This window comes from Phragmites australis, chromosome 18 (assembly GCF_958298935.1).
Source record: "Phragmites australis chromosome 18, lpPhrAust1.1, whole genome shotgun sequence".
In the NCBI taxonomy this organism is placed as follows: domain Eukaryota; kingdom Viridiplantae; phylum Streptophyta; class Magnoliopsida; order Poales; family Poaceae; genus Phragmites; species Phragmites australis.
The window spans coordinates 25034090-25046866 of NC_084938.1; the positions used below are offsets into that span (position 1 = coordinate 25034090).

The 12777-nt window shown below is 44.1% G+C and overlaps 2 protein-coding genes and 1 pseudogene across 2 annotated transcripts; 2 read left to right on the top strand and 1 right to left on the bottom strand.

The window, feature by feature from the left end:
• Positions 1–542: 542 nt before the first annotated feature.
• Positions 543–2553, top strand: LOC133899677 (uncharacterized). Its single transcript, XM_062340711.1, is given in 3 exon segments — positions 543–1720; positions 1723–2066; positions 2069–2553. Coding segments are annotated over 3 exon segments (1650 nt in total). The 5' UTR covers positions 543–642; the 3' UTR covers positions 2297–2553.
• A 415-nt stretch (positions 2554–2968) lies between these two features.
• Positions 2969–5959, top strand: LOC133899676 (pentatricopeptide repeat-containing protein At2g29760, chloroplastic-like; annotated as a pseudogene).
• A 1550-nt stretch (positions 5960–7509) lies between these two features.
• On the bottom strand, positions 7510–11144 carry LOC133899227 (heat shock protein 81-1-like). The gene is made up of 3 exons (XM_062340202.1): positions 10916–11144; positions 9901–10323; positions 7510–9246 (listed from the first exon to the last, which is right to left on the bottom strand). The coding sequence occupies exons 1-3, from the start codon at positions 11039–11041 to the stop codon at positions 7696–7698; spliced, it is 2100 nt and encodes a 699-aa protein (XP_062196186.1). The 5' UTR covers positions 11042–11144; the 3' UTR covers positions 7510–7695.
• Between the last annotated feature and the right edge of the window lie 1633 nt (positions 11145–12777).

Consider the following 12777-nt stretch of genomic DNA (forward strand, 5'->3'; position numbering starts at 1 on the left):
ATTTCCGTGGTACTAGACGCATGTGGAAGAAAATTGGGCGGGTTCTGTGAGTGAATGTGAAAATGCGCAGGATAGAATGATGAGAAAATCGTGCTGCGTTGTGCTGTTTCGATTGCTTGCTTCCTGAAGGTCTAGGAGATCAGATTGGCTTGTGTTAAGCGTGATGTTCATAGACTGCGTTGCTGCAGTGATGCTATTCATTGGTGGAACCATTTGTGCATAATTAGTTCAATAACCAGAGAAAATAGAAAACGTTGGTTGGAAACATAATGCTGCAATGCATTATGTTCCTAAAAAAAACATAATGCTGCCATGAATTATGTTCATGAAAAAATCATAATCCTGCCATGAGATCAGTATTACTTGTTATTTTCAATTGTTTTGGTTCTGAAATGCATTGCCTGTTGGTCACCATAATATATCCATGAAACGTGTCCTCCATATTCTTTTTTGTACTGAACAATGTGTTCTCCATGTTGAAATGTTGATGACTATAAGGTGCTTAAAGGGCTTGGTTGCTCTTTTTCTCTCTCTCAGGAATCTCCTATTGGATAATGTGGCATTGTATTCAAAACACTGTTGACTGTCCTCTACTTGATTATCTCTGATTCCAATTGGAGTGCTGGACCTCTTTTTTCGCCAATGGGTATTGTCAAGATAGTAAGTCGTGAGCCTGCAGAGAAGAGTGGTTACAGCTGTGGAGACGAGGACCTCACATGAGATGACAGAATGCTGCTTCAGATCTTTCCCAGCCTGACTGAACGTGCGGAGGTGGACTGCGAGCTTGCAGTGTCCAGAGGTAAGATGTGTAGTGTCCCCTATGGGCTTTATGATCTGACTGAATTGACGGAGTTTCTTTCTTTGGAGACTTGGAACTTATGTCTGACAGAACATGATAGATTCCGTTTAGCAGCCTACGTCCCAGACATGGACCAGCATGACTTTCCTACAACAATGAAGGAGCTGCTTAGTGGCGATGCTATGTTCTTTGGGAGTCCACTTAGAAGCTTTTTCCTCAGATTGAACAGTGGGTTCTATTCTCCTGAAGTTTCTCAGGCAAGAGAGTTACTGATGATCTTTTAAAGATGAAGACATTATCATTTTCTGAAGTTGTACCATGATGGCATGGTTGGGAAGTTTGCATCCAAGGACAAGCTATTGAAAAGTTCTGATACAAGTGCTAGTTTTGGTGAGATGGTTCCCATCTCGCACAATAGGGGATATGAGAAGCATTTCCCATGTGTTGGTCTTAGCAGTTCCACTCTACCAGTTACCGTCAAGGGTGAAGCTGCCACTTTTTCACCATTGAAGCAAGCCAAACTTATGGATGGGACATTAACCACTCATTGTTCAACCAAACATAAAGAAACATTCCATATAGACAAAACATCCGATAGTCAAATCTTCCATCATCCCAATGAGTCTAGGCAAGTTGGTAGTAAGCTACCAAAAGGTGTGCTGAAAATAAGGAGTAGTTGTGCTTCTCTTACTGATGGCAGTGAAGGGATACATCATACACCTGGACTGATCCTAGTTGATCAACTGGAGATGCAGAGCTCCAGCTTTTTCACTCCACCTCATGCTTTTGCACATAGTGTACATGGTTTTGCTGATAATTCATCTTCTCGCATCAACACAATCAGATATACTTCCGGTAGTTCACCATCAAGTCCCTTGCAATGGACAGGTGCACCGGAAACTTACACTCTGATGCCAAAAGCCTACTTGGAGTCCAAATGACAGTTCCAGAGGAGCTAAAAGCAGTATACCCTTCCGTGATGCTGAGAGGCTTCTATAAGCCAGCAGCTAACCATAGTTTAGCATATTCCAGTGAAACATATGACACCGGAGAATTTCCGCACGTGGTAAACCTTTTGAAGAACTTTAGTCGACAAAACAGCATAATTCATAGAATTTCTGATCCATATACAAGAGTTAGTGCTGGTCATCAAATGAATGGATACACGACAATGCATAGTTCGAGAAATCCTGATAGTATTTCGGAGATGTTGAACCTGAGCACAAGGATATATCCACCTTATAACAACTTCTCAGAGCAGTTGGAAAAACCATGCAAAAGTATCATGACGGCCTGAAGCTGAAGATACCTCTTGCCATGCCTGTTACCGGAGTTGAACAAGCACATCGATTCCCTTACACCTAGCCAAGGAGGAAGCTGCGCAAGAGTCTTGACATTGTGGATCCAATCAAGACCTCAACCATGGAGGAAGATACAGTGTCGCCGAGTGTGCGGACCAGCATGGCCAACATGGAAGCAAAGGCAATCAAACTCTGAAGCCTGGCAGCTGCAAACTATGAGAGCTGAACATGATTGGCAACGGAACTTAGCATCCATCTAACATAGTAAATAAGCTTTTTTTTTTTGCTTTCTCCTAGGACGCCAGATTGACCGAAGCCTACCTTGATGATATATTTTTGTTAAATGGCATAAGTAGTTCACACTTCTATAGTTGAAGTATGCAATTATGCAGAGCTGTCATATATTACTCCAATTTCTATGGAGGCTTTTTCTTGCCATTATACATATCCAGGATTACCGTTTCTTTTTTATGAGCTGCAAGCCTGCAATTTTTCTTCTGTTGCTACAATCGTGTTCCTGCTTCTTTTAGGTCTATATTTTGCATTCCTTGCTAAATTCTACTACCATTTACTATGTTCTGAGCGTTTTCTGGTCTCGGTCAAGTTAAGTCTCCGGATTTTGCCAAAGAATGCTGCCACTGCCATGCCTGACCCTGGAGGCCGGCGGCACTGGTTTCTGATGGTTTCACTGTTTCAGTTAACAAATTCAAACTTACATTTGAATTTGATCGGTTGCCAACCAATTACCACTTGGAATAACTGTGATTCAATTCCCACTCAAAAATCTTCGTTAAAATTTGTGAATTCGTCTAGTCAGTAGTTACTGCGGTTTCAACCAGGGGACCTGGCAGAACTGGCATCCCGCGGTTTCTGTAACTCTGATCTCATCCATCCGATGTCGATCGAACGGCTCAAGCTTGCGAGGAGCTTCAAAATATTCGAACGAGCACTCCACGTCCACCGCCAAAGGGGAAATGACCCCGCCTCGCCTCCTCACGCTCCTCCTCGGCCGCCTCCTCGTCGCCGGCGAGATCCGCCGGAGCCCCGCCCACCTCTGCCGCGTAGTACCCCTCCCACCCTCACCTCGCTGCCGCGCTCTCCAGCCTCTACTTCCCGCTCTTCCCCTCCTCCGCCACCTTCCTCCACAACCTGCTCCTCCGCTCCTCCGCCGCGTCCCCCTCCCCGCGGCTCTCCTTCGCCGCCTTCTCCTCCCTACTCCGGTCTGGATGCCTCCCGGACCGTTTCACCTTCCCACCCCTCGTCAAATCTGCCTCCAGGCTCCCGTCCTTGCCGGGCACGGGCGCGCAGGTGCACGCCCAGGCCGTCCGGCGCGGGTTCTTGGCCGATGTCTTTGTTGTCAATGCGCTCCTCGCGATGTACGCCGCGTTTCGCGACACGGCGTCGATGTGGGACGTGTTCAGCTTGTGCGCCAGGGTCGCCGACGTGGTCTCTTGGAACACGGTGATTGGTGGATAACAGGGAGATCGGGAATGCCAGGCGGGTGTTCGACGAAATGCCGCAGAGGAATGAGGTGTCCTGGAGCACGATGGTAGGGGCGTATGCGGGGGCAGGGAAGCTGGACGTAGCGAGGGATATGTTTGATCAGATGCCAGGGATTGGGAGGAATATCGTCACATGGAACTCGATGGTGACGGGGTTTGCACGCCATGGGCTGCTGCCGTTGGCGAGGAAGATGTTTGATGAAATGCCGGTCAGAAATCTGGTGTCATGGAACGCAATGATCCGGGGATACACGGTGAACGGCGAGATGGGTGGTGCAAGGGAACTATTTGATGGGATGCCGGAGAAGGATGTGGTTTCTTGGACATGCATGATTTCCGGATACGCACAGGCTGGACGCAATGCTGAAACCCTTGATCTACTCAGGGCAATGCAGAGTGAGTGATATTCGGCCTAATGAGGTGACCATGGTGAGTGTGCTCTCAGCATGCGCACATTTAACAGATCTGGAGGAAGGGAGGTGGGCTCACACCTTCATCGACAAGCACAAGATGGTGCTCGACAATGAGTTCAATCTTGGTGCTGCTTTCATAGACATGTATGCCAAGTGTGGGAGAACAGACATGGCTGTCAAAATTTTCCACTCCTACCAGAAGAATGTCTCTGCCTGGAATGCACTAATCACCCGGCTGGCAGTAAACGGCTATGCTTGGCAATGCATTGATGTGTTTGAGCAGATGAAGAGATCAGGAAAAAAACCAAATGACATAACATTTGTCAGTGTGCTGACAGCTTGTGCCCATGCTGGGCTGGTTGACGAGGGTCGGCAGTGCTTTCAGAGCATGGCATCTGCTTGTGGGGTGCCGCCGGAGATAAAGCATTACGGCTGCATGGTTGACTTATTAGGCCGAGCAGGGCTTCTTGATGAGGCAGAGGAGCTGATTAGGAGGATGCCGATGGCTCCGGATGTCAAGGTTTTGGGTGCACTGCTAGGTGCTAGTCGGATGCATAAGAGATTTGATGTAGCTGAAAGAGTTCAGAGTAGAATCCGGAGTCTCGATACACAGCAGCCTGGCTGCCATGTTTTGATATCCGACATTTATGCTGCTGTTGGCAAATGGACTGATGCTCTAGATGCAAGGCATTTTCTGCAGAAGCAAAGCATTAGGAAATTGCCCGGATCATCCAGCTCAATGCAATAGGTTTTAGCCTTGCACAGGCTATAACATCTCAGATTGGGTTACATTCTTTGCAGTAAGTCTGTAGCTTGTGGATATAATCAATAAGGTGTTTGGGATTGGAAACCCTTTTCAGCAAAACAATTCATGCTTAAGAACTGACTGGAAACATCTTATCCCCAAACACAGAAGATTTGTCTTTTTCCATGTGCAACCAGTTCTCACGCAGACATAAACATATTAAAATGAACAGGTAAAACTAACTTTTATGATTTTTTTCTCCTGGTTGTATTGTCCTGGACAATCTATGGTTATCATAGAAATATTCATGACAAGTGGATATTGTGCAAGCGCGCTTCGATAACTCATATTGGATGCCCACCTCATGGCCGTTTAGGTAATTTCACCTCTCAAGATAGTCATTAAAATTAAATCATAAGACACTCTTTCCAGAGTAGAGCCAATTTGATTGTACCATTTTTGCTTTCTTATCAGGAGCTGGTGAATTTTGAATGCAAATAAATTTCTTTCTCGGGTTGCTGCTCTAAAAGAACAGTTTTGTTACACATCATGTATTTCTTACGATCATGCTATTGTTGGGAGACTCTTCAAACATTCAAAGCCTGTTAAGACGTTTGAAAAAAATGGATAATGACATGCTTATCATCCTAATGTTAAGTATGATCTCAACATATCTCCTTTTTTCCAAAGGAAAAAGAAACACTGAATTTCTTTTAAAGATAGGACTGTGTTGACTTTGAATTGTGGACTATGAACTATATATATTCTGTCGTTCTGAAGATGATAGCAGAGCTCACTTATTCATAAATATTTTTGCTATCTCTGCAGGAAATTGCTGATACATTATTGAGGATCCATGGCGCAAGTCTTTAACCATAAGTTGCCCAGTTGCTGCCGACATTTTGGAACTGGGCAAGCCCCTATACTTATCCTGTAACATTAGGACCAAGCTTTTCGAACTACATGCTACATGCATCAATTATGCCCCATTTGGAATATGAGGGTTTTCCCCCATTCTTTTGCAAATTGAGTTGTTTTCTGAAATTCCTGCAAAAAATCACATCAACTTCTTGTGTTCGAAACATGCCCTTGCCCCAGCATTATTTACTCTTCTATAAGCAGGAATCCCAACAAGTGATACCCCAGTAACATAGTTAACATGCTTTATCTGCTTCCTAAGTATTAGCTCTGTGACCAAAAATGTGCTAGCCGCATCCGGTCCATGATATGACATGAAGGTAAATACAATAGAAGAGCAATTCATATGTCATGGTAATGGTACTCTGGTTTTCCTTGTGATGGTGACATGTACCATGTAACTGTATTCCACTCCAACAAATTGTGTACTTAGCTCTTGATTTTCAGGGCATCTGGATGTATTAGAAAGACTATATTAGGGCATGAACAATATTAGATGTTTATAGCTAGGTGTTTTAGAAAAGAGTCCTAAGTATCTAATTTTTTTTGTAATTTCCAATATAAACAAGGAATACAGGTGCTTAAAAGTTATAATTTACAATACAAACAAGGAGTATATATGCTTAAATATGATTAATTATCTTGTTAGCACTAATATAAACAGTGTTGCTTAAATAAGCACTTTGTCTTCTATCTAAGCACATATACTACTACAGTTGAGAAAAAAAAAACTGATTTTTCAGAAGCTCTCTAAGCACCCTATTGTACATACTCTTATACTCTAGAGCTTGCGGAGTGCTTCACCAAGCTCGTACCTGGCTTGTTTTAACCTCTTGCACCCAAAGGGATGATACCAAGCAATATTCTACATTGATCAGAATAATAAAGCTAGAGTATAATCGGCCCAATTATTCTGTTAGGACTATTAATTCTTCTGCATTGCAGCACACATGCTATGCATGCATGCTGTAGGACCACCGTGTACATCGCCGTAGTCTCTTTTGTGAGTGGCTGCCAATTACATCTCGACGAATTTATCGATGGCCGGTTAATCAGGTCCCCTTCAACAGGACACGGCTCCAAACGGCTTCCCTAGTCCACGACCGGTAGATTGAGGCAGCACGATCGGGTCTGCCGCCTGCCTCCTTGCCCGAGGAAGGCGAGGCAGCGAGTGAAGCTGCCGCCTTCCCCGGCTCCACGCCCCGCCGAGGGCGTCGCAGGAGGCGCCTGCTAGCCGATACGAGGCTGCCTCACTCCCCGACAGACGATCTATTCAGGCCGATCGAGAGCGTAGTGGAACAAATGAAGAAAGATTACTAAAGCATACCAGGTATATGATTATTTATATTTTATTAGATCGGATGATTTAATTTTTTATTTGTTAAAATAGATATAACGATTTAATTTTTTTATGAACAAATAGAATTTAAATAAGATTAGTTAAAATTTTATTTGTGTTTTTCTTTCAAATATAATTATCATACAAGATTTTATTTTATTAATTTAATTATGATGAATATATAATAGTAAAATCGAATCGCAAATCTAATAAATAATTTTAAAAAATAATATCATTTAAAACATCCATTCTAACTAATCAAAATATACCATATTAATAAAGATAGAGCAACTCTTTCTAACAGATTTTAACAAATAGATTCATCCAACATCTAAAAATAATACTCTCTAACTTATCCTCCAACCAAACACTTTAAAATACTAAATGGTTATTTCTCATCCAAAAGATATCCCTTTTAACTAAGCACAGCCTAAAGACGCAATGCACAAAAACGAAGAAAAGTTAAATCGATAGAAAATCGCAAACGGAAGATATTAGTAATAATAATATCATATCACCGACAATTAACGTTCACAGTTCGAGAACCCACAGCCCATGACAGCTGGCCCCACGAGTTACAGTCTAGTCAACCACACAAAATAAACCGACCACGCAAGGTTCAAAAGGCTAACTCGAACTCGAACTTCTGCAAGGAACTCAGGTAAAGACGACCGTCGCCTAGTCGACCTCCTCCATCTTGCTCTCGCCGGCGTCGTCCTCCAGCGGCGGCATGTCTGTGTCAGCCTCCGGCGTCTCGTCCTCGTCGATGCTCAGGCCCAGCTTGAGCATGCGGTGGATCCGGGTGCCGAAGGTGTTGGGGTCGTCGAGGCTGAAGCCGGAGGTGAGGAGCGCGGTCTCGAACAGCAGCATCACGAGGTCCTTGACGGACTTGTCGTTCTTGTCTGCCTCCGCGCGCTTGCGCAGCTCATCCATGATGGCGTTCTCGGGGTTGATCTCCATGGTCTTCTTGCTGGACATGTAGCCAGACATGCTCGAGTCCCTGAGCGCCTGGGCCTTCATGATCCTCTCCATGTTGGCGGTCCAGCCGTACTCGCCGGTGACGAGACAGCACGGGGAGTCCACGACACGGTCAGAGACAACGACCTTCTCGACCTTGTCACCTAGCACCTCCTTGATGACCTTGCAGAGGCCCTCGAACTTCTCCTTGAGCTCCTCCTTCCGCTTCTTCTCGTCCTCGCTCTCGTCAAGCTTCAGACCCTCCTTGGTAGCAGAGACAAGCTTCTTGCCCTCAAACTCCTTGAGCTGGCCAATAGCGTACTCATCAATGGCATCAACCATGTACAGGACTTCATAGCCCTTCTTCTTCAGCTTCTCAAGGAACGGGGAGTTCTCCACAGCCTTCTTGCTCTCGCCAGTGATGTAGTAGATGTCACTCTGGCCCTCCTTCATCCTGGTTACGTAGTCCTTCAGGCTGGTCAACTCGTCACCGCTCTTGGTGGAGTGGTACCTCAGGAGTTCAGCAATCTTGTTCCTGTTCTGGGAGTCCTCATGGATGCCAAGCTTGAGGTTTTTGGAGAAGGCCTCATAGAATTTGTTGTAATCCTCCTTGTTCTCAGCGATCTCAAAGAAGAGCTCAACGCACTTCTTGACAAGGTTCTTGCGGATGACCTTGAGAATCTTGTTCTGCTGGAGCATTTCACGGGAGATGTTGAGGGGAAGGTCCTCAGAGTCAACAATTCCCTTGACAAAGCTCAGCCACTCAGGGATCAGCTCCTCACAGTTGTCCATGATGAAGACTCGGCGCACATAAAGCTTGATGTTGTTGAGCTTCTTCCTGGTGTCAAAGAGGTCGAAGGGGGCCCTCTTGGGGACGAAGAGGATAGCCTTGAACTCAAGCTGACCCTCAACAGAGAAGTGTTTGACAGCAAGGTGCTCCTCCCAGTCGTTTGTCAAGCTCTTGTAGAAAGCAGCATACTCCTCCTTGGTGATCTCCTCAGGCTTCCTCATCCAGATTGGCTTCTGCTTGTTGACCAATTGCCACTCGTGAGAAACCTCCTTGATCTTCTTCTTTTTCTTCTCTTTCTCCTCCTTTTCCTCATCAACCTCCTCAACCTTGCCCTCCTCAGCATCCTTCTTCTCTTCCTCGTCTTCATCATCAGAAATTTCCTTCTCAGTGGTCTTCTCAGTCCAGAGGGAGATGGGATAGCTGATGAACTCAGAGTGCTTCTTGATCAGATCCTTGAGTCGCCGCTCCTCCAGGTACTCTAGCTGCAGAAAAATACATCATCATATTGTAAGGACAAGTATGAAATCAACAATCGCAATGAACTAAAAGTACCCTTTAGTGCTCTAAAACAACTAAAAAAAACAAACTCTGAAGGTAAGAGTTGAACCAAAAAATTGTACTAGCATGTTCATCTCATGCCCTCAATGGCCCCGTCTGATACTGTAGCAGTGTACTAAGACTTGACAAATGCAGCATCATCAGGTACACACAAAATATGGATTAACATTGAAGGATGCACCGTGCAAACATTGTTGGATTAAGTTGCATAATCAGGGAAACATCAAAAGAGATTACTATGCAAAAATTGAGCATGCCCAAAAACAGAACAAAACAATACCCTAGAAGATTCTCGGACAAACTGCAAAGTGTTGTTCATATTAATCATCAGATTACCAACCCCAGATTCATCAATAACAGTTGACTTCCTAACCGAACACTTGTATTCAACAATTGAGGAGCTATATAACCACACCCACAAACCTTCCCGGTAGCCATATACTATTACTAACAAATTCAAGCTTTATGCTAGCATTACTGTCAGACAGAACAACAGAAGCAGTAATCTACAAATAACAGACCATGACAACAGCTATACAATTTGAGTTTACCAAAAACATAGCGAATGTCTGCTATACCTGATCATCCTTGAGGTAGAGGGTCATCTTGGTACCCCTGCCAAGGGTCTCCCCAGATGTGTCACGTGTGATGGTGAAAGACCCACCAGCCTGAGACTCCCACACGTACTGCTCATCATCGTTGTGCTTGGAGGTCACAACGACTCTCTCAGCAACAAGGTAGGCAGAGTAGAACCCAACACCGAACTGACCAATCATGGATACATCAGCACCGGCAGCCAGCGCCTCCATGAACTCCTTCGTCCCTGACCGTGCAATGGTGCCAAGGTTGTTCACCAGATCCGACTTGGTCATACCAACGCCACTGTCGATGATTGTCAACGTGTTGCTGGCCTTGTCAGGGACAATATGGATGAAAAGCTCTGGCTGAGCATCCAGCTTGCTCTTGTCCGTCAAGCTCTCAAACCTGATCTTGTCCAAGGCCTGTTAAAACCGACAAAAACAACAAGATTCAGAAGAAGGTGAAGAAATTCAGAAGTGTTTCAGTAAAACCGTGCACAATATCAACTATCTTCAGATTAAACTGCTATATCCTACTGTTGATTCTATACTGGCACAGCAAGATTCTATAGATCAGCGCATGAACAATTTAATCCTATAGATGTTTAGCTTATATTATCAAAGCATTCTACCAACTTGGCACAAAAGCCGCGCTTAACTCTGTAACAAAGGCTAATCATGCTTCCAACGACTAATCATGTTCTCTAAATGTTCGCTCCATTAGACGTTCAATTTAGTCACAAAACATGCAGACTTCCAGATACCACGCACAAAGGAGATCCAACTGAGTCAATGACCGACGTCTGCTACTACAAAAGTACAAATTGATACACAAGTCGCGTATTTAAGTTAGGAGATCGAAAGGCGCTGCCACTGACTGGAGCAAAACCCTACAAAACCCATCGCCAGATTCAAAGCGACACAAAGAACACAGCGGTCTATAGGGCGACGAAAGGTCTAAGCGCACAGATCTAGAACCGCGAACAGAAGAGCACGAGCGCGTCGAGAAACTTACATCTGAGGAGTTGGAGATGAGCTCCCGTAGGAAGATCTCCTTGTTGGAGTAGAAGGTGTTGATGATGAGGGAGAGCAGCTGGTTGATCTCCGCCTGGAAGGCGAACGTCTCGGTCTCCGCGGCCATGGCGCCGAAACCTTCTCGAAGGCGAGGAAAAGAGGACGATGGCGCGTGGGATTGGAGGAATAACCGAAGAAGAGAGGGCGAGGTGGAATGGGAGGACGCGAGGGGTCGGAATTTATTGGGGGAGAGGCGGGGTTCTCGAATGTTCTACCAGAGACGGGAAGGCGTGCAGGACGCGGGGAGCGGGTTGACTGACTTGCCGTTGGGCCCGATGTGGTGTGGCCCACGAGTCAGTTGGTGTTGCGGTTTTGTTTTTGGGATTTGGAAGGTTCTGGAGATCGAAGGAGTGGTACCATTAACGGGCAGTTGGCACGTCCATCCATATACTAATTTGTGTCGGATTAAATTTTACCGAAATTTTATAAATTTTAGAAGGACGGAATATTTAATTTTAAAAAAATTATTTTAACATGCGAGACTTATACAGAAGATAATGAAAAATGATGAAAATTTCAGTGTAATTTTGCGAATTTCAACATTTTCACCTGATGAAGAAAAAAATGTAAAACAAAATTGGCATCCTGGGTTTGTGTATCGTCAATTGTCGTGCTCTCAAAAGGCTTTGTTTTGATAAGAAAATCCATAGTCTTGCACGATTTTTAATATCGTTTCCATCTAAATTGTGTAAAATTGTTCTTTTCCAATGGGACTCTAATGGTATGGCTTGTCCAAATTCGGTGGAATTTCCCCACTATTTTCGTAGTAGTTCTTCTGCGTGTATCTATGCAATTTGCAAAGAAGCTTCTGGAAGAAGACAAAGCACACGTACGTATTTGGACACGCCTTATTTTTCTTGACCATGCCGTAGCAATTTGTAATGCCCGATTTTGTGAGCTGTAGCCTTGTTCGTAGCTTTTTATATCAAACGTGATAGGCGATAGAAAAAATAGTATTTCCCATAAAAACATAGAAAAATAAATACTAGTACACAACACAACGCATGTATTTGGACCCTTGAAATTTCCTATTTCATACACGACCACGTCAACTACAAAACAAATGCATCCTCGCCAGAGTTAAGAGAGACGGAAAGAATGATTCTTTGCTTGGCAACAAGATGGAATATGTACCTTTGGGACCACGTTGAATCGCCAACAAGCATGGGCGGGCTAGTAAGGATCATGGGTGTACAATACATCCAATTTTTTTTTAAAAAAATTGTATATATTTTATTCTACATCTTCCAAGCAACAACAAGTTCAACAAAGCAAATGACCAAACTAAGTTTCTGTTTGTTTTGGATTGTAAAGGCTGGATTGTGATCAAAATTTAAAAGCTAAAATAAACAGCTGGATTGTAAAAGTTAGATTGTGATCACAATTTAAAAGCTGAAACAAATAGTTGGTTGAAAATGCTGGATTGTTACAATCCAACATCTAGATTGTAACAATCCAGCAATCCGTCTTTCACCAGATTGTAACAATCCACAATTCAGCTTTTACAATCCAGATTTTACAATCCAGCTTCTTACAATCTACAATCTACAAACTATTTTTCATAATCTCCAGCTGAAACAAACAGGTCCTAAGATACAGCCATGACCATCCCAAATGACCCTAGTTTCCTAGCTAACCTCCATAACTCATGAGTCACTAGACCACCATTAGACCTACGCGTCTCCACCAGTTCAATCAGCTAACGTATGCCCCTAGCAGGAATCAAGATAGAGCGTGGAGGCAGCAACCTGAATGGGATAACAGTGTGAGGAAGCATCCAAATTGTATTCTAATTAATCACTA